At 38.0% G+C, this 26271-nt stretch overlaps 1 protein-coding gene across 1 annotated transcript in view; it reads right to left on the reverse strand.

The window, feature by feature from the left end:
• Positions 1-26271, reverse strand: part of Kank (KN motif and ankyrin repeat domain-containing protein 2 kank) — a 207442-nt gene that overhangs the window by 85195 nt on the left and 95976 nt on the right. Inside the window, exons 2-3 of the mRNA XM_083117142.1 lie at positions 13175-13280; positions 4908-5191 (exon numbers count right to left, since the gene is read on the reverse strand). Coding sequence (XP_082973268.1) covers positions 4908-5191; positions 13175-13232 — 342 coding nt within the window. The 5' untranslated portion in view covers positions 13233-13280. The remainder of the gene's footprint in view (positions 1-4907; positions 5192-13174; positions 13281-26271) is intronic.

The following is a 26271-nucleotide window of genomic DNA, read 5'->3' on the forward strand; positions in this document are numbered from 1 at the left end:
TCAGTTTTTATACCGAAATTTTGCTTTTTTATTTACCAAAAATATGTGCCTCTACTTATTAACTAATATGAAAATTCATCATCATAAATAATCACAGAGCACTAGGTTTATTACTAGAATGTTACGGCCATTTGTACGCCATTGTTGTAATCGCCTGTTGCTATCTAGGGCCAGGCTACGAGTATCTTTGATCATATTAGCAAATGACAAGTGAAACCCATATAGGGGTAATTGTTCCTCAACCTTATAACATTCTTCAGATCAGACTGTTGTAGAAAGAAGAGCTTATCTCCAGCTTTCCCAGATTAACAATTTTCATTTTAAAAAAGTAAACAAGTTCGTCCCTCTTAGTGCGAGGGGGTTAGATAAGGGCTGACTTGAAGTCCTACTACAACCATGCCTGACTGGTCAGCAGGTGCGCTCAAAGCGTAAACTTGTTTCCAGTCAATATGAAAACCCATTCTATGCTGCACCTCCCCCCCTTTAAGTTTCATCAATCACACATGCTTCAAATTATTTACAAAGGTTACCTTTCATTAGCAAGCGATTGTATAGCGGCAGTAACTCCTGCTAAAAGAAATAAAGGGCATTATTTTTGCAAACATCAAATAAAATGTTTCCATTCAAATACAAATGAATGTTAAAAGACATTAAATTATATTAAATTTTAATTGCAAACTGTGAAATGCCATTTTTTCCTTTGCCATTTTTACCTAAATTCGGTTGATGTTGCCACACACTGCGCGGGAACAAGCGACTTTTGTCTCGCTTTGTTTATCCCATATGTGGCACGTGGCACCAGCGCAATTCTGTCCGGCCGCCTAATTTCATGGGATGATATCGAGAAGAGACGAGACTTGGCAGTCCATTCTCGTCTCGTGAATGAGTGAGGAGGTAAGTCTCGTTCTCGGTCTCGTCTCGAGTTGAATATGCTCTATTTTGTTCTCGGTCTCGTTTGGATTTATGAACCGAAATCAGGGAGACAATTACGGCTCTACCAGGACGAGAAAACCTCGGAAAACTCGTGAATTAAAGTGGACAGTCACTTGTTTTCTCTAGCTTTCTCTGCGCTTGTGCCCGAGTGCGCCCGTGTTGCCTATATGCTTCCCCATCTTGCTTCATTCCCCCCAAAAATCAAAGTTATACATTACGTCTCTGCTTTGGTTGTGTGCTGTTTTCCCCTTCGTGATGATTAAAACACTTGATGACGATGTGTTGAAGAAAGCAGGGAGAGGATTTCATGGTAAGCAGCTGATTGTATCGTCTACGCTTCTTCCGCTCGCTTACGGTTGAAAATTCGACGATAAATTCAAGGGTTTTTTTTCTCTTCTTGCCCGAACCGTACTTAGAAGTAACAAAAGCCAATTTGCGTAACTTAATTAAGATATGTATTGACTACAACGAAGTTTTTATCACGAAAAAAGTAAAACATATCTAAGAACTAGAAGTCCCACTCCTATAATATACAAGCTAAGGATGTATATTTGCACTTTAGATAAGACATGGGATAACACATTGCCATTGACGTCGGGAGGGGGAGATCGAAACTGTCGAGCCCCATGGAAATTTATATCCTTCATTTAAAATTGGAATAATAAAAATAAATATTATTATTATAGTCGATAACCGAAATAAAGTCCAGTTAATTAGGATTCCACCAGAATAATGATGGTAACAAATGCGTTAGATGGAAAAATTGATTGTAAAATGTATGAATCAGATAAGAGCTTCATTCATATCCCACCACTTAACCAGTTCTGAATGGATCCACGGGTTTTCAAAATTCCAAAAATAAGATTTTGACACAAGAGTTTTGATGGAAGAGGTTACAAAACGTAAACTTTATTACCAAAATGTTCTCCTTACTTTCAAAGCTTTTTTCTTGAACGAGGAGCTTAAAAGTAAATAACAAAATAAAACAACTATGCAATTAGTACATTAAATGTAATAAATATAAAAAAGAAAAACAGCTGTGTCGGATTTGCATTCCTGTAGGGGGTCAAGTAGAAGTCTTTCCCAAGGTAATACTAATAATAATAAGTAAACCAGAGTCACGTCAGCTGCAAGATGCCGTTTCCAAGATGCGTGGATTGCAATATCTTGAGGTGGTCACTGTTTTCTACATAGCAGAGAAGGAATTAGGACTCTTGAAGTATCATTCTTGATTCTTACTGATCAATTAACAAATCTTGAAAGAGATGAAGTAAGGACAAACTTCACTACATGAGTGATATAAGAGGTGATCACCCTCCGGAGGGGGAGTCACACGAATCTGCCATTTTTGCATCTTGTTTTAGCTCTGCATGCATTTGAAGCAACTTAAGAGCTGTCACGCTTGTAGGAAAGAACCTTTTCAACTTTCTGTATGAATTCCTTACACTTGATACTTGTCTCCAGAAACGATAGAGTATTTCCTTACCAGATTCCTTTGTTTGGAGCGTTTCTCGGAAATGCGTCTACTTTCCAATTTGATAAGGAGAAGAGGTGGGGGTGATTGACGGGAACCTGATCATTTGATGGACAGGAACATTTGAAAACCCAGTTAACTTCTTATGACAAAGGGAGAGATGGTTAACCTCTGGAAGGTGACCCTCATGAAGGCAGACTCCTAAGACTTGTGAGGGTGAAAGGCGAGTCGTGAGGGAGGTTGAATGAAAATGACCACCTCTGATTACATGTAGTTGGTTTGTACGTTTAGTGCAATTTGTCTCTTCTTTTTAATGTAAAAAACGCATGAAACTTGGCTATTCCTGGATTCTGTATCGAATCCTATACATGAATCAAAATAAATAATTATACATGCATTGATTGCGGGGAAGTATAAATAAAATGTCTGTCGAAAATAAAACATAAATAAATATGCAACTCAAGTTTTGCCCTAGCTGCATATAACAGCATAACTTCTTACTATGCAAAAAGGACCAACATTAACTTTTGACAGTGGCCATTTGTATCGCACGCACACTAAACACACGCAAAATATGAATATTTATATTCACTGTTTAACTTTTTTGTATTAGTTTTTTTCTCATGGGAAACGGGCAAAGCGTTGTAATTTACTTATTCATCACATCTCGTCTTCTGTTTTTAACGTGGTGGTCAATTCTTCCCTTTGCCACACATGCAAAACATCAGCGAACAAGTCTTTACAACTTATTCAAGTACTAATTGCATGTCAGTGCTGCAATGAAGAAAAACTGCAGCGCCAGCTGAGGGAGAATTGAAGGGCTCATATGCATATGACGTGACTGGTGTTTGAACTCCCTATTTTATTTGAATCTCTTCTAGTTATTGTCATGCAGACATTGATATACAAGTTGCACAATCGCGATTAATATACGAGGTAGGAAAGCGACATGGAATAACCGGAATAGAAAGAAATACAGATTTGTCCAAAAGATTAGGATGTTCGAATTCCGTATGTCTATCAATATGTAGGAAATTCCAATGAAATGTAGCTGATTATGTAACTGGAAGCAAATATTCAGTGAAAAAAAATTGCTTCTCAGAATCATAGACTCGGGAACGTATTTTGCAATGTGTTTCTGAGGAAGTAACAAATACACACTTGAATCACATACAGAGAGAGAAGGGGGGAAGCAGTAAGTTAAGATGGTGTAAATTATACAGAGCATTCCCTGACATTCGCTACGAGACTCGGCGGCAAGGTGCCCGGCATCAGCGCTTGTCTTTCCCGGTGAACGGGTCAGCGACAGTCGCCAGAGTCGGCTATTAAAACTACAGTTTTCATATTGTGTACTAACCTTGACTACAGAAGGTGTTGAAAATGATGTCCCTCTGCTGCAACACATTCCTGGCATCTCCCAAGGAAATTGGCATTTACACGTGCAAGTTCGTCTACTGTAATTCTCTTGATTTTTCGTACAATACTCTCTTTTAACTCACGGATAGTGTGCGGATTGTCTTTGTATACTTTATTTCCACATTTTTCTTTCCACTTTCGTTCAGAACTGACTCTGTTACTCTAAACTTTTTTACGAGGTTTAATATAAGCGACTGTCGCGGACCTGTTCACCGGGAAAGACAAGCCCTGATGCCGGGCCGCTTGCCGCCGAGTCTCGTAGCGAATGTCAGGGAATGCTCTGTAGATATAACAACATGCTTCATTTATGTAACCTATTCCCACTCTATTTTCTAGGCGAAAATACTGAATCCTAAGATTTATCAGCGCATATACAAAACGTCGATAAATGATTTTTCTGCCTGACCCCATCCTAAAAATCTCTACTAACGCCCATAGTTATTTGTAATAGTTTCATGGCGCTCTCTTCTGTACCAATATCTACACAATAGACAATTCGAATGTTCTAGAAAGGTATTCTAAAAAGGATGTTTTTTTAAAAAAAAAAAAATCAGAATATCAGTGTGGTTCTTAAAGTCAGGTTGATTTTGAGAAGTTGTTGCAGAAAAAGATGTAATGTCTAGTCAAATCCTAAGGCAACATTGTATAGAGCATAAAGGTTGCCCTATACCGAGGTAACTCTGAGCAACTACTCACATGGGACTGGTTGCCTACGGTACTGTTCTAAATGAAGTGGCTCAATGACAAGAGGTTTGAAGATTTTAAAAAATAATCAGATATTATGAACGTGACCGACAAATCAATAATGCTTTTTAGTTATAGCGTGTTCATATATAATTTATAATTTCTGATTAGCATAGTGTAATTTGTAACATTTATTCACATGAGTTATTCTTGGAAAACTCATATTTGAATGAGTTGTTTTTGACGAACTGCGTTCGCTAGATACGTCGTTGCAGCGATTGTACACTGAGTACAATTGACATTACCACGCTACGAGCCAAAAATGTTCGTTTTGGTACAAATGGTTTATCGCACGCGTTCAGTCGTGCCTCTACGTAAAACTACGATAACATGCACCTACCTTGGGCAACTGTTGCTCCAGATGCCATACAGAAGGGCTTGTGAGACCCAAAAGCACTTCCATGGACTGGCGTTGCCGACGTCGTTCCCTGCGCATTTGTTTGGTTGGTGAATCTGTGGACCCTTTGGCGAGAGATTCACAGTATCGAACGAAGTCCAAATCGATGTGGTAGCCATAAGGACAGCAGTGGCAGGGCGCCTTCTGGGATGGCTTTGGCGAAGAAGGTGGCAGCCCTTTGCCTTCTCCGCCGCTCGATGGACATCCATCGCTTGGCCTTAAGTCACCTGGAAAGAAAAAAAAATACAATACATTGTTTTAAATTTGTGGTTTGTTATATTCAAGGTGTTATTTGAAGGGGGACGCGGGAAAATTCCCTTTGGTTTCTGTACCCTTCTCTCGTTGCTAATTTTTGGCATCCGAATGCTTCAAGAGCAGTTAACAAGAATTTTTCCCCCTTTCGAAATTTTCCAAACATCATGCTGGTTATATTATTATAATTTTATAATTGAATCTGAAAGGATGGCGTATCATGTTATAAAATGGCAATTTCAAGCAAAGAACGTTAAGTGGCGGTTAGGCCTCCTATCAATTTAAACGTGGAATACGAACAGAAACATTTTGCATTTAACAAGCAAAGTTCTAGATTTCTTGCAGAGTGGCAGCAGCCAGTGTGATTGATTTGGTTTATTTTACTTCGCCTTTCTGCCACTCTTTGGCTAATCGAGAGGATGAGGATGAGTGAAATAAATGAAATGATGAAAGAAATTGATGAAGATATACTCACAAAGAACACTCATGCCAGCCTGGATTCAAACCCACAACCCCTGGCGTCGTAGAAGCTGTGCTAACCACTCTGATACGGAGGTCGGTACCAACCAGTGTGATATTTGAAAATTTTGCAGAGAGTATTCCAGTAACTATTCTTGAATGATTGGGATATATACCTAACCTAACGTAACCTGTGTTGCTTGCTTTCTACCTCCGCGATTTCAAACAAATGAACAACGAGTTAAGAAATCACGTGACCAAGTCTGCAACGATCTGTGCTCAGAGATGTGGTCTGGATTGCTTACGTACTTGGCGCTTTCGAAATGTACTAGGTAACGTCACTTCCGTCAAGACCATATTTCAAGTCTGTACCAGTGGCGTATGCTGGTTTTAACTAGTGGGTAATCTCAGACACTTGATTCATCCACCCACTCCTGAAGTCTCCCTGCAAATTTACCTAGGGTTACCAGATCGCTGTAAGGGAAATGTAGGACATGCTGTCCCAAAATGTAGGACATTAAGTCAAAATGTAGGACACAAAACATTCTCAATAAATAATACATATTTCTATAGAGCACGTTAGAAAGTAGTTGAAAAATTACACTTTTCAGTTTTAAAAAAATAATTCTTCATGAATTTTTAAATGCAAAATGTCAAGACTTGAAATCATACTAATCAATGCACCTCTTACTACATGATTTAAGTGATACTTCTCTGAGTTTGGTTTGGTTTGAGTTGGTGTTTTAAGTCCACTTTATGCACAGTAAGGCTAATCGGGACTGGACCTACAGTTTAAAGTGGAATCCGAACCACTTGTGCCTCCACCGGGTATCGAACCCGGGACCCCTTGATTACAAGGCAATGACGCTACCACTTTTTTTCTTTTTTTTAAGGAATACCCCTACGCGGTGGTATTCCCCCTTCATTCACACTTTTCAACTTTTTCAATTTTTACAGTATTCTCAGTTTATCACGTTTGGACAAACACAAATACCCATGCCTTACCCGGGACTCGAACCCGGAACCCCTGGCGTTGCAGCGCGCTGTGCTAACCACTTCGCCACGGAGGTCGACTTTTTTTTTGCGGGGCGATACCTTTAAAGATCGAGTCTCACCTACCCCTTTACAAGGAAATACCCCCTACACGGAGGTATCCCACCCAATTTACACTTTTTCTCACTTTTACACTTTTCAATTGTTACAGTTTCTCAGTTTCGTATCATCTGGACAAAGACAAATACCCATGCCTTACACGGGACTCGAACCCGGATCCCCTGGTGTTGTAGCGCGCTCTGTTAACCACTCGACACCACTGCGCCATGGGGGAGCCCCTGGTACTTCTCTGAGGAGACAATTTTTATCAAAATTTCAGGTTTAGTCAAACTCAGTCAAACTCTTTGAAATTATAGGGACTAGTAACAGACATTTTACAGACTTTATGAAAAAATAATTTCTCTCGTTAGTCTGTTGGGCTGATGGTAATAAAAGTACTCTCTGAACATTTGAATTATGACCTGTAATGTTAAACAAATATTCAGTAATTAACGTAATTTAAAATTCGAGAAGTTTGAAGTTCGAGAAGTTTCATCGTGGGTAGTCTTTATTTCAATAACAGGGTGTCTACCAGAATTCTTGACTTTTTCTGGACTTTTCTAGATCTTTTTCCCGTCTTTCTTAACGTTTATTTATCCGACCCCTACTTAGGTAAAATTGGAAATTAGTAATTAAGAAAATAAATATTTATTTATTGAAAACCCCTACCAAAGGGCCAGTTAAGATGAAAACTGAAGCTGAATTTAAGAAGAGAATTAGATCTGCTTTCTCGTATTAATGCATCCTGAACTGTATTTGGTAGATGAGCAAGGCTTTGGCGTGTGGAGTCAAGCCAATATAATCTTATGTGGGGCTTGAGTCGGTTGTCCCTATTTGTTTGTGACTGTCCCTTCATCCATCTTACATTGCCGCCATTCATTATCATTTTCGCGATTATCCAAAGGGACAGAAAAAAGTTAAGTAAAATAAACGAAATCAACCAATCAGTCATTATGATATGTAGCAAAAATCCTTGACCACAAGAATAATTTATTGGCTTTGTATTGATTTCTTGACCTATTTGTTGATTTCTTTACTTTTTCTTGACTACCATGACTTTCTTGACTGGTAGACATCCTGAATAACTTTGTTCTCTATACCCCTGCTTTACAATCAAATTATATTGAATCAGAATGGGCAAGACCTTGTTCCATCAGTATAAACCCTAAGGCAAGAGATTCTGCTCAGGCATTGGACGTTATCAGAAAGTGGTCCCAAAACTTTGTTCATTAAGTGCTTCCGTTTTTCCGTATTTTTAATAACAGGACAAACCTATTTCTTTTTGGGCAATGACCGAATCAAAATTAATTTCACCATTGAGTTTGGAAGCGCAGTCCATAGACTTGTAACTTGCATGATTTTTTCCTGTTACCTACTTTCCTAATTAATATTATGTGACGCTCAAAATGTAGGACATTTATGATATTTTTCAAATTCCTCCCGGACGCCGGACATAAGGCTAAAATGTAGGACATGTCCGGGAAAATCCGGACGTCTGGTAACCCTAAATTTACCTCAACATTCATACAGGATTTACGAATGTATGTATGAAAAATGTTACCTTATTGTTGCGACCACTGTCGAATAATTGTTGTGATTGCACTTGCAGTTAATCTACGTTTAGAATTTCAAACAATAAAACAAGATAATATAATAAATCTATAAGAAAAAACCTGTAACAAAGAATATGAAAGGAATTCGGTAGTGAAATAAAACCCCTCAATATTAATTGAAGTGTAAAATTCAAGTTACCCCAGTACCCAGTTACTCGTGCATTCCTGATTTTTGTTTTTATACACGGAAGTTTGAGTTCAAGACCTGTGGTACAAGAGATTCTACTGGCCTACCTACATTAACTATTTGCAATTTCTCCGGAAAAGATCCCGTTCCAAATATTTTCACACGAAAATATTATAACACCATTAAGCCTTGTTTCCATGATTATGAAAAACTAAATATGCTGACCAAGGCAGTAATTTATTTTATTAAAAACATAAACTAAACGTAACGTTTCAACCTTCTTTACTGCCTTGGTCAGCATATTTAGTTTTTTTACGAAAATATTATATTATATCCATTGCCTTTAACTTTAAACACAGCACTAGCACAAATACTAAACCACTAACAGCTAAACAAATATTAAATTCTCGAATCGCTACAACACGCATTCAATTCCCTGCGCCAATCTTCTATTGTGGTTCCTTACTGCTTGACACAGACTTCATTTTCCCTGCGATGCGCGAGGTTCTATAAGTTGGAATCATTGCGTTTTTTGTTTATATATTTTACATTCAAACATCTTTTATCATTATGATCATTATTAATCTAGAGAGGGGGGAGAAGCAACTTAAATTACCTAATATATGTGTACGTATATATATAATTTATTTCTGATAGCTTTCCCTTTTAAAAATTATTCATTTCTGTGAAAGAAATACTCTCACTGGTTTTGAAGGCTACAAAGAAAGTAATCACGCATTTTAAAATACAAAAATGAATAAAAGTAAGCATATAAATAGTTTACTTACTTCATTAATCGATTTATTAAATTGTTATTTGACGTCGCTTTTCTGCTACTTTTGGCTAATCACTACGAGTGATGATATGAAATTGATGAAGGGACATTTACAAAGAGCACCCATGCCCAGCCCGGTATTCGAACCCTGGAGCTCTGACGTCGTAGGGAGCTGTGGCAACCACTCCGCCACAGAGGTCGGTGTAATTTCTTGAATTTCTAGTTAAAATTTTAATTTATTTAATTACCGTCATCTTCAATATTAAAGCTTTCTTTTCCTATGACAATATCTGTTGAAATAGCAGATATCAGGAAGACAGAAGCAAATGTAAAATGAGAATTAACATAGAATTGGTTCGCAAATGTTGTTCATATTTCCCTGTTTCTCGCGCACTTTCAGATGTATTTTCTCTACTTTCCTTTTCAGTACGTAATTTGGGAACCCAGAATTCTGTTTCCTGAGAAATTTCCCTGTCGTATACAACACAGCTCCTACGATACAAAGGCCACCGGGGAAGAATGGCAGAAAAGGGTGCCACTGCCAGCCGAGGGAACGGCAAAGGCTCTGGGGTGGAGAGTGCGACCGATGGACTCTCTCCAGAAGGAGCTTACCCTTGCCACGGAATAACCGCGCCTGAGAAGCAGTGTTTCCTTCCCCTCCCGTCAAGGGATTTAAAGGGAGCCGGTGGAATCTCACCCTGACGTCACCAGATTCTACCAGCTGGAGAAAGTGGCTGAAAGCCTCTCGGACATTCAGCGGCAAACGTTTGAAAAACATTCGCGCGCTGGAAGTAAAGAAATATGCGAATCAAAGATTGGTTCGGAAGAATATTGCAAAGAAATAAAGCAACTTTTTTAAAAAATTATAGTCGGGTCATTTCCGATTACCTAGGTGACCCAGAGTATACGCCGCTGGTCTGTACTCTGGCCGTGCCAGAAAGGTGCAAGGCCATACTTGAAGCGAGCATCCTCCGAGTATGGTCTTGGAGTGCGGTCTTCAAGTCGTGGACTGGAAGTGAAAGTCTTTCGAATTGCACTTCAACTGCAGCGCCAAATACGATCAGTAGATAAAACTGAGTACTCGTTGATTTTCCCGCGTTTTAAACACTTGTTTTTCACCATAGAAATCACATAGCATTTTCAAAATGTTCGTACACATACATTTCCACACATTAGAAGAACTTTAACCAAAAACTTGCTGGCCCATAACGTATATTTAACCTGTGTTGCTGAACTTCTACCTCCGTGATTTTAAACAAATGAACAACGAGTGAAATCACGTGACCTAGTCAGCAACCACCTGTACTGCGTGCTGTACACTTGCATGCTTCTGTTCTTGGCGCTTTCAAACTGTACTAGGTGACGTCACTTCCGTCAAGACCATACTTCAAGTCTGTACTTGTATCTTTCGGACAGAGCCTTTGTACATTTCAGACACAGTCTAAGCTTACTCCATGTTCTACAGATTAGCGTATTGTCTTGCAAAAATAGGGGTCCAGGGCAGGAATAGATTGGTTATTATTGTATGCCGTTGTCTAATTCCTCTCATTGACACGGTAAACTGAACGATAAGACGAGGAGTACGGTGAATAAACAGAGTCAAAAACCTATTGCCTCAAGTTGTCTCGGGTTCGATTCCCTTTTCAGGCATAGGTATTTCCCAGTGGTTCGGTTCCACATTTAAACTGTAGGTTCAATTTCGATCAGCCCATCATAAGCTAATTCAACTTTTTTTAAATGTCTCTCGAGCCTGTTTAAGCTTGGTGATAAAAGACAGCCTTTTTAAGCTTGGTGATAAAAGACAGAATATTAGTCTTCGAAAGTATTATGTCATAATAATACATTCAAAAGCGTGGCAGTTGGGAGGGGCGATCGCCTGGCCTCCACCGGGTATTGAAGCCGGGATCCCTTGATTAAAAGGCGACGACGTTATCACTACTCCATCGGAGAGACCCTGAGTTGCCACATATAACCACGGTAGACAATTGGTAGTTCATTCTACAGTTCATCAAATATCCAATCAGATGGGTAACTCACAGGGGAAAATTGTCGTGGTGCTAATCACATCGCTTCGCCCATGTCCAAGATTAATCATATGTTCCGTAGAACCTTCATATCACTTAGGACAGTGGAACATCTTATATATTTCCAAATGAACATTAATTATTTAATGGATTGACATTTTCACCAAAGGGTGAAATAGGACGGTGTATTATATATTCACATGCGGATGAGGCGATTTTATATATACAGACCTGAAAAAAATACACCCGGGAATATTAAGATTGGAGATGAATGCACATTTCGATCTTTAGTAAGTTTGAAAAATAAACTGGATTTTCAGTTTGTATTTTTCTTGTTTTATATCGCTTTCTGCCTCTTTAGGCTAATCGCGATGATGAAGGTGAACGATGATTACAGAAAATTAACGAAGATAACACCATGCCCCAGCCGGGATTCGAAACTGGAACCATTGTTGGTGACGTTGTGAGTCGGCAAGTTAACGTTCTCGTGTTAGGATGCCGTTGATGAATCACATTGTACTGACCTAAAATATGTGTGGTTACATAAAAGTAAAACATATTATAATTTATGAAAGTGTGAATATTGTACGAAGTCTTGTCAGAAACCACTCCGTCATGGAGATCGGCTATGATAAGAACTGTTGTATTCATGTACATAATTTGTTATTACAAAATGAAAACGAGAATCCATACTGCTTGTCTTAATTAAAGAGCAATAAAAAGGAACAAATGAAAAATGTAATGAAGTTTTTATTATATATAATACAGTATAAATTACGTGTAAATGCAACTGTGGTTACAGAGAGCAAGGTTGTATATAGGGATCGAGGGGGTACGGACCGCCACCAACAAAAGACTTTACCAAGTACTAAAATTAAATTATGAAAATATACTTGTTTAGCATTTGTTGTATAATCGATGGTTATTTCCTCTGAACTTATTAAAAGGCAAGGATTATATTGGGATCATACGGCTTAAGGACAGTACCAAAGATTTATGCTTGCACACTATTTATGATAATATGTACAAAATATTAATCAGGAACTTTACATTTCGCCAACTGGATCTAACATCCTTTTTTGTTATTGAATAAATATTCAATTCTTCATCTACTGTATTTGACATTAATTTCTTTGCCGGGGGACTTGTTTTTATACAAATTCAAACTACAAATCTTAACTACAGGTTAGCTAGACAATGAATTACGTGCTGTTATATCTATATTCTTATACAGCCTTTTTACCTATTCGTGTAATAACATAATATTAATGTATTTATATATTTAATTAGTATTTATTTAATATAATTACTTCAATATTTTAATTTATACATTATTAATATAGTTGTTATTATTCCTGAGACTGTTCAGACCCCCCGAACGAAATATATCTCTAGATACGCGCCTGGCAGAGAGAGAGAGAGATTTTCTGTAATGTCATGATAAAGGTACTAGGTCGTACGTACAATGTATACATGATTGGGTCATTTGTAAGACCTGACTTTCTAAAGTGACAATCGCACGATAATGACAACTCAACGAAGAATTCTTTATTATTTTTTATTATTGCTTAACTTTCAACCTTTGTTCTTCATGCTGTGTGAACAGTGTCTTTTTGCCTTCGGAAAAAAGAACGAAAGTTACGAAAACAAAACAGAAATGTGTCAATTCTCTGTACTCTTCAGTTCTGTCTTCAAATTCAGCAAAACACCATTCACCTTCCATATGGAAAAGATGTTTGCTTACACTTTTAGCAGCTGTATATTAATTTCTATCCTGAACGAAGGCTTACAAAGGAGCATACTGTGGCATTTTCAAGGTAGCATGCCAAAGAAAACATTCTAGCTTAAGTTCGAGAGGTCTTCCTTACCTGCACCATCACCGTTTAGAAGTAGTTTTGTCGTGTCAGCGAATCGAGGTTGAGGCATGGTTGGTTGAATTTCACGTTAGAAGTTCTACGTCCGTCACTGTTTCACCTGCACAAGAAGAAAGAAAAGATGTTAATCTTTGCATATACACGTGATAATAAAATAGGCATATAGTACAGTGCGTTCATTTTGGCTCTGGGCCGAGATAGTGTGTGTGTGTGTAGGTATTTTCGTCCCGTAACGTCTCGCTTATTTACGCACATATCTTTAGTATATAGACAATTATATTTATATTGCATCACGAGTACTAACCAGCGGCGTATACTCTGGGTCATCTAGGTAATCGCAGATGACCCGGCTATATTTCTTTTTTTTTTTAAAAGAAAAAATATATATATACATTTCTTCGCAATATTCTTCCAAACCACTTTCCATGCATACATTTCTTTGCTTCCAGCGCGCGAATGCTTCCAACCGTTTGCCGCTGAATGTCCGGAAACCTTTCTCCAGCCGGTGGAATGACTTCAGGGAATCTCACCCTGACGTCATTTCTCCCTCTTCCCTTACAACCCTTGGCGAGGAGGGAGGAGAGAGAAAGAGGGAGAGGAAACACTGCTTTTCAGGCGCGGTGATTCCGTGGCCAGGGTAAGCGAATTTAGGTAAAAATGGCAAAAGGAAAAAATGGCAATGGAAAAAATGGTAACGGTAGAAATGGCAAGAATAGAAATGGGAAATGCAATATATTCTGATTTTATGTGAAAATTGAGAAATTATGTCTAGCGTTGAATCATTTGTAATTAAATATAATATAATGTTTATGTCTTAACACTGTCTTTGAAGAGATAAATTGTATTTGATGTTCCCAAAAATTATTATTATGCCGTTTAAATTCTTCATTCTTTAATGTGGTTTGTCTGTTAGAATATAAAGTCAGAGGTTTAACGTATTTTCTTCTGTTCTTTCAGAGGAGTGGAAATTGTCGAGCGGAGGAAGTAATGAACAATTTCTCATCTACGATAATGGTGCTGACTATGAAAGTCGGATCCTAATATTTGGTACGAGGGAATGTCTGGAGCTTCTTTCAAAATCCGACACTTGGTTCATGGATGGAAATTTCGCCGTTGCACCACGACTGTTCAGCCAACTGCATGTTATACTGGTTCCATTGGGAGAGAGTTCTGTTTCTGTTGTCTACGCACTACTGCAAAATAAAACACAGGCAACTTACGAGGAGCTATTTGAGGTAAACATTCATTCCATTTTAATGTAGTCAGGTCAACATAAATAGGTATTTTCAGAAGTTAGTCAAGAGTTTACTTTATGACTAGGAACACAGTCCTTTCTTAGATGATTAACAGATTCCTTATTAATCATTTTTCTATCGAAAATATGTCTTCTTGGCATTATGTTCAAAAAGTTTATTAATTTGCTCTTTTTGTTTAAAATATGTTCTTGATTATAACATAAAATATCTGTTATGTTTCTTTTAAAAAAAAATCGCAAATGTGTTTTCTTGATTTTATTAATTTAATAGCAAATACAATATTGTAAGGGAATTTACAGCACAACTATTTTCTCTTTGCAGGCTTTACTGAGCAAGTGTCAGAGCTTCGGTTGCCATCTCTCCCCAGTGAACGTTGTCTGTGATTTCGAAATTGCAGTTCACAATGCAGTGCACAACAAGTTTGGACATAGTTTTGCCATAAATGGGTGTTTCTTTCATTTGCGACAGAGTACTTGGCGAAAAATACAAGAACTTGGGCTCTCGACCATGTATAAAGAGAAGGAGCAGTTTTCTTTATTTTGTTGTCAAATTGATTCTCTGGCTTTTTTGCCATGTCCAGATGTGATCTCCGGCTTGAAGTACCTTAAAGAAATTGCTCCTTCTGAGGCCGAAGAACTGGTAGACTACTTTGACGCGACTTATGTATCGGGAAGTTTCAGAAGAGTTGGAACACATGTTGACAACTCGTTGAGGCTCAGAAGCGTCCCTCCACGCTTCCCTCCTCATACTTGGAACACTCACGAGGCAACGCTAACAAACAACCCTCGTACAAATAACATCTGCGAGGGATGGAACAATAAGTTTTCGCATTTGGTGGGCTACAAGCATCCTACAGTGTGGAAGTTAATCAGGTGCATCCAACAAGAAAATGCAGCAGTGAAAGCGGTTATTCTGCAGGCTGAGAGAGGACAACTTCCAAAGAAGAAAACTAGGAGAATATATACCGACATGCAACACAGACTGCGAAATTTGTGCATTGATTACAGTGCTAACAAAAGAACATTGGAAGATTTCTTACGAGGAGTTTCACATAACCTAAAGTTGCAATGCATGTAAAATGACGAAATCAATGGTGATACATATTGTTAGTTAAATAATTGTAAAGTGACGAAACCTATGGTGAATATATACTATCTTTGTTACATACTGCATCAATGTTTTTCTTCCTTCCGAATTACATATGATTTGCTTATAACAATTATTTATATTTCCCTAGTTTTGGAACCCAAACGCAACCACTGGATACAACCACTGTACAATAAATAAGAATTGTTGCTGTAAACCAAGTGAAAGTTTCAGAATACGTGCCTATGACTTTTGCCTTTGTGGGTACATGCAGCCGTTTGCATTCTAAAAAGGAAGAAGAATAAGTCTGTAGTAGTCGTATTCTGATACTTTGTTACGTTCATGCAATCATGTAAGATTGATTTCGAAGTGTACCACGAACATTTTATTAGGATTGGTACCCTTATTCGGTAATATAGTGTATAAATTATCATAAATTAATTTCACACGTATCAGGTATTGCATTCTTAAGAACCTGATGAATACTCTTTACAATTTACATGTGAATTAATTATATCAATTATTTATCATTTGCTTTTTGTTTCTTCTTGTCGGCATTTTTACTTTCGCCATTCTCACTTTTGCCATTTTTACCTTTTGCCATTTTTTCCGTTTGCCATTTTTACTTGGCCATTTTTTCCGTTGCCATTTTTACCGGACACCGGGTAAGCTCCTTCTTATGAGAGTCCACCGGTCGCACTCTCAACCTTCAGAGCCTTTTCCCGTTCCCTCCGCTGAACTAGGGAAAACATACCCGGTAGAGTGCGAAGAACAGGAAAATTGAATAACATGGGCAAACCAATTCTACGCTAATTTTTACTTTACATTTGCTTCTGTCTTGCTGATTTCTGTTACTTGAACATAAATTTATCAAAAGGAAAAAGCTTAAATATTGAAGATGAAGCAAACTAAATTAAAATTCAAAGCTTAAGCAATTTATGCTGACTCCCCCATCCTTGTATTTACAAAAATAGTGATTGTTTCTCTTCTCTAATCTTCAAAAGCAGGGAGAATACTTCTTTCACGGAAATGAATATTTTTTAAAGGGAAAGATATCAAAAATAAATTATATATATAATTTTAATTTTATATTAATTTTAATTTAAGTTGCTATATTCCGCCTCTTTAGATTAATAGTGATGAAGATGAACGAATTAAACATAAAACGAAAAAAAAAAAAGACACATCAGGCACGTAGGCAGGTAGAGGACTCGCGGGGCTGAAACCCCCCTCCCCGAAATCCTACAAATATCTAATTTAAAAAGTGTATAGTGGTAATTAATTTTACTTCATTAGCAGGATTAAACAACTTGCATAATACGTTGTAATAATCTGAGATTCATCTTCAGGACTTCTTCTAATCCCACTGTTTCAACTTTATGTGGCGGCTGCTAATAAGGGATGATCCCCATCCCGAAATAAAATTCTGGCTCTGGCCTGCAATGATTCGAACTTTTAAAACCTGTCATTTCGAGCTCGGAAAGGGATTTTTTTTTATCATTCATAGGGAATTTCATTCTCAGCCAGGAACACAACAACAGAAGTTTGGCGCGTGAAACTGAATGCGTGTAGTCGTTGGCTTCGTGCTGTGCTTCGTGTTTATTATTTATTTAGGTGTTAGTGTTTGTCGTGATAGTGCTGTGTTAAAGGGTAATGGATGTGATACAAGATTTGCTGGTGAAACCTTTTGGAACAAGATCTTTTCAGGAGAAGTTGCAAATTGTTAATACAAGCAGGCCAGTGTCATCGCTTGAACTTATTTCTAAGCACAAAGACAAAGATCGGGAATATGTGAGGCATTTTCGCAAGCAAATTATGACAAAACACCATGGTTGACAGGAAGTATAAGTGTTAATAAGCTTTGCTTTTTTGATGGCCGTGCTTACTTTTCGGGGCTGAAAAGAATGTATGGACGCGTGGCGGATACTGTAATCTTTGCAACGCTTGTGTCAAACATGAAAAATCCAAAAGTCACATAACTTCCTTTGTTAAGCTGCAATCTTTCGCACAGACACGTATTAACGTGCAACTGGACAAACAGCGTGCTTTGGATGTAGTACGGCAAAAGTAATCGGGTCCTGGAGTAAGTTGAATTTTGCACTTAAATTAATATTGCGGGTTTTTATTTCACTAGTGCACGTCTTTCATTTTATATTTCACAGGTTGTTTTTTTTATAGCTTTATAATACTGTCTTGTTTTATTATTTGAAATTCTACACATATATTAAACTGCAATAACGATAATTAATTTGATTGTGGTCGTAGCAATAAGACAAACATTCCGACACAATATTCCTAAATCCAATATGGATCCCGACATAAATTGCACGGAAACTTTTGGAGTTTGAGGATCAAGGTTGGGAGATTACCCACTCTTTAGAACCAGCATACGCCACTGGTACTAACCTGTGTTTATAAGAGTTGTTCAAAGTTGTTCACGTGCTATCTCGGCCCAGAGCCAAAACGAACGCACTGTAGTATACAGTGCTCTTTTTCTGGCGGTACGCAACGGTACGCCGTACCGACTTTTTTTCAAGGTCATAATTCCTGAACATCATACCACAATATTTTTAGAGAGGTTCTATTGAACACAATAACAAACCAACTTGGAGAGAACCGGAAAATTTCTTCCCAGAAAAAGTAGTATATGTACTAAATATTCTACGACTTTTGTGTTTTTAAATTTCTTACGTCGCCCTTCTCTTACTTTTGGCTAATCGTGACGATGAAGATAAATTGTGTTTGATTTAGGTTATTTAACGTGGCATTTCTTTCAATGTTGGCTAATCGCGACGATGAGGATGAATGGTGATAAGATGGAAGTGGATGAAGGGACACTCATCAACACATATGGGTGACACACACAGAGGATTAGACTGGCGACAGAGCCTCGTTGGCCTGTAAGATTGCAGTTACGGGTAATGAGGTTCACTTTTGGGTGCCTTCTCAAAATGTCATCCCTTACACCCCAAGATAAATTGTGATGAACTGAATTTCACTAAGGAATGTTCATACCCAGGAGATGAGAAGAAAGTAAGATCGTGAGTCGAACACTCAACATGCTTCGTGCTAGTCATCCGAGGTGATGATTTTGTATTTGACAACCACGGGCGTATTGAGAGTCGAAAGGTTCAGTCGTTCATTTGAGAAACAAAAGCTTAAATATATTTTCTACTAATGAAAAGCAATTTCTAATTCTCATTCTAACATTGATGGCAACGACGGCGTCATTTCTCTGCCTACCCGTTTACTCACCCCAAAAAGATACAAGAATATTTATTTATGAATTCATAATGAAACGTATGAGAGGAAAAAATGAATTTGCTGATAATAGTTATGTAAAGTAGCACAAATGTAGTGAAGTGGGAGCAGAATAAGTTGTAAGTTGCTTTTACGAGATTGTTGTTTTCTGATCACCGCAGGCAGGCACAGAAGCTTCGTTTCATGTGGTAGAATCTGCGACAGGTGGAGGCGAGTGGCTTTGAACGCCATCTGTGAACGACAATACGTACTAAATGCAAGTGAACTTCGGGCTTGGTGTAGTTCTTCCAGAACATCGAAGGTATGAAATGAAATGAAATAACAGATACATTTTTACCGAGATTTTTCCTGATAATATCTGAGTGAGTGTGAATCTCGAGAATAACACACTGAAAGGGTAAATTAATAATTTTGTATGTGCAGAACTTTGAACAAAAACGAGCAAAATATTACTCGGTGTCACACCAACTTCTGTTTTCTGGCTATCCTTTACTCGTCGTTATACTTAAAACAGCGATAGAAGTCGTTTCCCCAAATAAACCTTACGACATAAGATACTTCACAAGTTGAGATATCCTTTTTAAGCGAAGCCAGGAATAAATTATTCGTAGATGTTTAAGGAATTTAGATAATTGGAAGGCAATGCCAGAGAGATATTGTAGCATACATTTGAGGCGCCTAGGATCAAAACTGGATTACTCAAGTATACAGTGTTGGTGAATCGTTTTTAATTCTTCATTTTCCATGCATGAAAGTAATTATTTTTGCAGTATTTCATGAGTTTTAGTCCATAAACAAACAAACCACAGGAAAATACTGATTGGATATGTGGATTCTGATAAAAAAATAAGGATTTGGCTGATTTTGTTTCCAAATTTAACTCTCTGTAATATGAATGCTCATAGAGGGTTTCTATTATCTTAAAATAAGAAAGGGTAAATAAACGTAATTTGTGTACATGTTTATAACTAGGTTTAAAACCTAATACAGTACACCGTACCAGCTGTGATGGTAATTATCATTGATATCATACATCATTCTTGCTCAACATTGAAAAACAGTGAAATAAAGAGTTTTCTTCACACAATATTCACATTACATCTCACCTCTCAACACCTCACACGTCGCTATAAGGCTGTCAGATGTCTGTCATGCGCTACATGTTGGGAATTTTCACGCCGCCAGCTAAAAGTGTGTAGCGTACTGATTGGATGACAGAGATGCACCAAATTTTGATTCTGAAGATGGTGAAATGTGTCGTGGATGTGGCGGAAATTGAAACAGCACTGTTTCCACCATTAATTTTATTTATTGATTGATTGGTTTATTTTACTTCGCTTTTCCGCCACTTTTGGCTAATCGCGAAGATGAGGATGAGTGATGATATGATTAAATTGATGAAGGAACACTCACAAAGAACACCCATGGCCAGGACGGGATTCGAACCCGGGATCCCTGGCATCGTAGTGTGCTGCGATAACCACTCCACCAAGGAGGTGGGCTGCATCATTGATTTCAACAAGGATGTGGTGGGTTGACGAGACAAACTAGGTAAAGGAAAGGCTCTAATTTTTATAAAGAGTCCGGGGGGAAAGCCTGATAAATTACATTTTCTTGTTTTTACAAGAGAAAAAATCGAGCTTTCAAGACTCGCTAATTTTCCCCTGTATACCATTTTTAAACTTCCACATTTGTCATGACTTACGGAGTTTTTCGTCTGTACAGTTGCAACAAACCAAACTACACTGACGAAGCTATTTAATGCGATCGACAACAGCAAATCGATAAAATTGGACAATCAGGCTTTTCTTCTGTACTCTTCACATAGCAATATTCCAATCAGTAAGAGTATTCTGCAGTTGTGCAAGAATTATTGTGTTACGCTGCACACACTCTATTCACGAAGTTCGGTTTCAATCAGATAACAACTGCACTCCCACCACGACACATTATTCAATTTCGAACACCAGCGACGATAACCTTTGATCGAGGTCAGATGTCTGCAGCGTTAACCTTAAGGCTGAATGTCAGATCAGCTCTCAACCTAGATTATAGAGGTTGGTTTCCATAACCAAATGCTATTTTCTCTGCATCCTCATATTGCAGAAATGGCCTATAAAAATTCAAGTCCGGTTTTCGGTCCTGCAATTGTCTATTCCGTTCCCTAATAAATTACACACAAATTATAAATGCATCAACGGACACAGTTAAATGTCCATTTTTTTTAATTGTGGTGTCTTGATATTTTCAACTGATGCATTTTCAGTGCATCAGACGGAACAGGAGTTTATAAAAGTACCCTTTTATGCATTTCTGTGTGTATTTTTATTGCAACAAAAGTGCATCATTCGCAGTTTATGCACTTTAATGTGTTACTGAAGAAAACATATTCGTGTCACTTGACATATTTTGGGTAATATTTAGGGATGACAAATCAGAATTCTTTTAAAATCCGGAATCCGGATAGCAAAAACAGAGAATCCGGATTTCGGATAAAATTCGGATTTCGGAGGGAAGCCGGATTTCGGAGGTATTTGTGATCAGTGTTGCCGCAGTAGTATTGTACAAAGTTCTTTGTTTCGGCCAAACATGCCCACATTGCTCGATGGCTCCGTCGTAGCAGTTGCACAAGAGCGATATTTTGATAGATTGAACGAGTTCGCGCTTCAGTTTAATACGGAAGCACTTTCTGACGCCGAAAGAATATAATAATTTGCATCTTCTTCCTGAGATTACATGCTTCGGAGCTCAAACAATGAAATCCTATACAACACAAAATGTCATATATATTTATTTCTGCTTTCGACCAAACTTTTCTTGCTCTCATGCATTTCGGCGGGGAAGAAGGTGCGAAGGGGTTTTTCAACACCCCTTAATCCTCCGCATCTGCCATGTTACGTTATGTATGACTTGCATACCTTGTCGTCACATTGGAGTAACACCGCTGTCATTGTAGACAACAGACATCGATGGTAATCTGGAAGAGAACCCGCATTTGCTATCCTCTATTATAGGGGGGGTCTCTACAATTATTAGTGGCTGTTGTCTTTCTTCCACCATAACTATTTTTTTTGTTAACAATGTATTTTCCTTTTTTAAGACTCAGTATATGGTGATTGGCCTGCATAAACAAGCTTTGTTCGTTTCAAATTACAAAACATGCTCTTGTAGTAGCCAAAACAAACAAAACTGAAACAAGTCACTAGTAGTCTCCAGTTTCATTGGCATATTTTCATAAAAGTCTATTAAATGTTCATTGGTATTTGATGTAATCCATGCATGTTTCACGTTTTCTTTATTTTCAACATCATCCCCCCAAATTTCATTCCACACCCCCTCAGCACACCTACATGATTAACACTGGCGCCGCCGCTGATCTCGTATCATACGTGCAAAAAATATTCAGATTACACCTGATTGTTGCAGAACTGATCTCATGTACAGTGTCTCTCAAAAGTTTTAGGACAACGACATTTTAAACTAGGCAACTCAATTTACACAAGGCGTTGGTGGGTTGCGTGTAGAGTTAGGCTCAATTTCAGGGTTGCCATATGCACAATAGATATTTATGAAATACGCGAAAGAAATAAAAACAAGTATTATTGTATAAAATTATAAAAATATCACTATTATATCGCAAATGACAAAATTCTTTCTGAAAGAAAAAAAATAGGTTTTCTAGTATTACATTGTTGATGTGTCTACAGAAAGAAAAAGAGATGAGAGAAAACGAAAGGTCACAAAGGAGAGGAGAAAGAGAAAGCGAGAGGAGAAGAGGAAAAGTAGAGGAGAAGAAAGAGAGGATACACGAGGAGAAGAGAAGTAGTGAGAAGAAAGGAAAAAGATTCGAGGAGAGGTGAGGAAAATGGAGGAAAGAAGAGAAGAGAGGAGGAAAACGACAAGAGAGGAGAGGAGGGGAGGAGACGAGAAGAGGGGAGTGGAGAGTAGAGTAAAAGAGAGAAAAAGAGAAGAACGAAAAGAAGAGGAGAAGAGTGCAGTGGAGTCGGAAATCGAAGACAGAAGAGGAGATAAGGGGAGTGGAGAAGAGTGGGATAGAGACAAGATGCGAGAAAAGTAGGGAAGGCGATATGAGATAAAAGCAGAGGAGAAGGAGAAGATAAGAACAGAGGGGACTGGAGACGAGAGGAGAGAAGAGGTAGGTGCAGAAAATATCGTCTCGGTGTCAAAAATTGATGCATTGATCAAATTTAATAACATTTTGAAATGTATTGGAGAATGTATTAGATCGGTGCGAAATGCCTTTTTTGACTGAGTTCAGAGCAAGAAAAAATCTTCCACGTAAGATCTTTGATTTTACCTGCGATTATATCACTAAAAGCATGAATGTAATTTTAATATTTATAAGAATTATCCAATTTTTCTCCACTTCTCGGTTCGTTAAAATGCAGATTTTGTAATTTAATATTTCCCCTCCCCACATTGTTAATTCCAAACTGAATCATTGCCTTTTCCCACGGCGTGAACAATGAACACAGTGGGATATGTCTAAAACTTACGAAAATTATCTGCTAGCTGAGGGGTTTGAACCTAAGACCATCAGCTTGTAAATCCTTAACGGTAACCATTACTTTACAAGCTTTCGCTCCTGAAAGCAGGTAGAAGGAGCTACCCAATGTCAGCAAACAAGCATTTCGTCTGTTGCAGTATCACAGGAAGAGACCATCGTCCTGCAATGTTCAAGCCTCTAGATATTTTCCATTAATAATGTCTAATCACAATAATAAGTTAGAAGAAATAAGTCGCATTTTCAAAACTACCAATATTCTCGTTTTTCTACATCACTTCGAAAATTATTTCTCGCAGATAGCTGCTATACTACAAGAAAGAAATTCAAAACAAGTAACAGTTCAACTACATGTATACCCAACGACATTTACAATATTGGAGGGACAGAATACTTAAGTTGTTGTTTCAACGGAAGGAAAGGGCGTCGTGTAGTGGTTAGAGTTCTCGATTGGGCTGCTAGTGGTCCCAGGTTCGATTCTCCTAACGAGGTGTTCTCTTTTTTTAATTCTCTTTTTATTAATGAAGAGCATGGTGACATTATTTTTAATAACGGAGTAAAGTGGTGACATTGTTCTGCATCTGGAATTTATATATATATCAATGAATTGACACACGTTCAAAGGGATATTTTTTCATGTATAAGATCGTGAATTATGGTACTCTACCGATAATTGTGTACTGCTTCAAAGACATTGACAAATAATAATAATATAACTATTTATATTTGTGGCAATTCAGTACATACTAACTTTATCCATTTTCCCACTCGAGTTCAATGCAAAGATACCTCCACAAATATCGACTGAAAAGTTTTAATCATGTGCAATTCTCCATTAAATGTTTTTGCCGATACGTACTACACGTTCCTTCGTTTTCTTTGTTACAAACAAGTATTCTTTGCACATTACATGTACGAGGAGAGTTGCCTCTACATTTCACATTGGTTAGCTCCTTCTACCTCCTTTCAGGAGCGAGAGCTTGTAGAGTAGTGGTTACTGTTACGGATTTACAGGGCTGATGGACGTAGGATCAAACCCTTCCGCTGGCAGAAAATTTTCGTAAGTTTTAGACATATGACATTGGTTCATTGTCCACGCCGTGTGAAACGGAATGATTCAGTTTAGAATTAACGATGGGGGGGGGGGGAATATTAAATTACAAAATCTGCATTTCAACGAACCGAGAAGTGGAGAAAAATTGGATGATTCTTATAAATATTAAAATTACGTTCACGCTTTTAGTGATATAATCGCAGGTAAAATCAAAGATCTTGGGTGGAAGATTTTTTTCTTGATTTGTACTCAGCCAAAAGGCATTTCGCACCGATCTAATACATTCTCCAATACATTTCAAAATGTTATTGAATGTTTTATGTCGATAATTTGATTAATGCATCAATTCTTGACGCTGAGACGATATTTTCTGCAAATACCTCTTCTCTCCTCTCGTCTCCAGTCCCTTCTGTTCTTCTCTTCTCATTCTCCTTTTTCTCTTCTCATTTTCCTTCTTCTCTTCTTATTCTCCTTCTTCTCTCCCCTCCTTCTCCTCTGCTTTTATCTCATATCTCCTTCCCTCCTGTTCTCGCCTATTGTCTCCATCCCACTCTTCTCCACTCCTCTTATCTCCTCTCCTCTCTTCGATTTCCGACTCCACTGCACTCTTCTCCTCTTCTTTTCGTTCTTCTTCTTCTCTCTTTTTTACTCTACTCCCCTCTTCTCGTCTCCTCCTCTCCTCTCCAAACTTCTCTTCTCCTCTTGTCTCATCTCGTTTTCCTCCTTGTGTCTCCTCTTGCTCCATTTTCCTCATCTCTCCACAAATCTTTTTCCTTTCTCCTCATTACTTCTCCTATCCACTTCTGTCCTCTATTTTCTTCCCTCCTTTACTTCCCTTCTTCCCCTTTCTCTCTTCTCCTCTCTTTTGTCCCCTTTCGTTTCCTTCCTCCTCTTTTCTTTGTGTACTAGAAAATCGATTTTATTTCTTTCAGAAAGTATTTCTCATTTGCAACAAATGTAATACTGATATGTTTTTCTAGTTTTATACAATAATACTTAGATTTATTTCTTTCGCGTATTTCATAAATATATATTGTGCATGTGGCGACCCTGAAACTGAGCCTAACTCTGAACGCAACCCACCAACGCCTTGTGTAAATTGGGTTGCCTAGTTTAAAATGTCATTGTCCTAAAACTTTTGAGAGACACTGTACCAACATTTTGTTAATCTGTACCAATTATTGATGGCCAAAAAGGAAAACATAACGTAATGCAATCGTTTCATAAAAGAAGGGAAATATACTGTATTACTAAGCCCAGTCGGTTTCTTTCATGGGCGGCGCCAGAAAATTTTGACTAGGTGGGCATGAGACAAATACTGAAAAATTAGAGTTGACAGATATAAAGTTTGAGTTTCACACACAGATATTCTCTTGCCCTCTCCCGAATTCTTTTGTATTTCTTTCACATTTTCTCATTGTTATTGTACGTCTTATTTTCCCTTCCACCATTTTTCTCTGCTTGTATTACCCCCGTCTCCCCTCTCTCTGTGTTTTAAAATACACATCTGCGTTCACGGGTAATCCGTTCACCAAATCTTCCGATAAAAATTCTCTCTATCCCCTCCAGTCTACAAGAAAGTAGCGAAAGTTACCGATGTCGTCACCTGTTGTAAAACCTCTTGGCTATCATTCCTATCTTTCGATCACACTTTAAACTGTAGGTCCAGTCCCGATTAGACTTACTGTGCATAAAGTGGACTTAAACCACCAACTCAATCAATCTATCTTTCCTGTGTGAATCTTGATATGGCCTCTCTACTTCTCTCATTTACGTGTCCCTTCCCTGATGCCCTTCAATTGCTCAGTACGTACTTTGCTTTGTAGAGTCATGGACACTTCTCGAAGTGTCCGTGACTGTACAGGGGATATTTTATCTTATCCCTTTAAATTAAGAAGGAATTTATCAT

This window comes from Lepisma saccharinum, chromosome 2 (assembly GCF_977018435.1).
Source record: "Lepisma saccharinum chromosome 2, izLepSacc3.1, whole genome shotgun sequence".
Classification (NCBI taxonomy): domain Eukaryota; kingdom Metazoa; phylum Arthropoda; class Insecta; order Zygentoma; family Lepismatidae; genus Lepisma; species Lepisma saccharinum.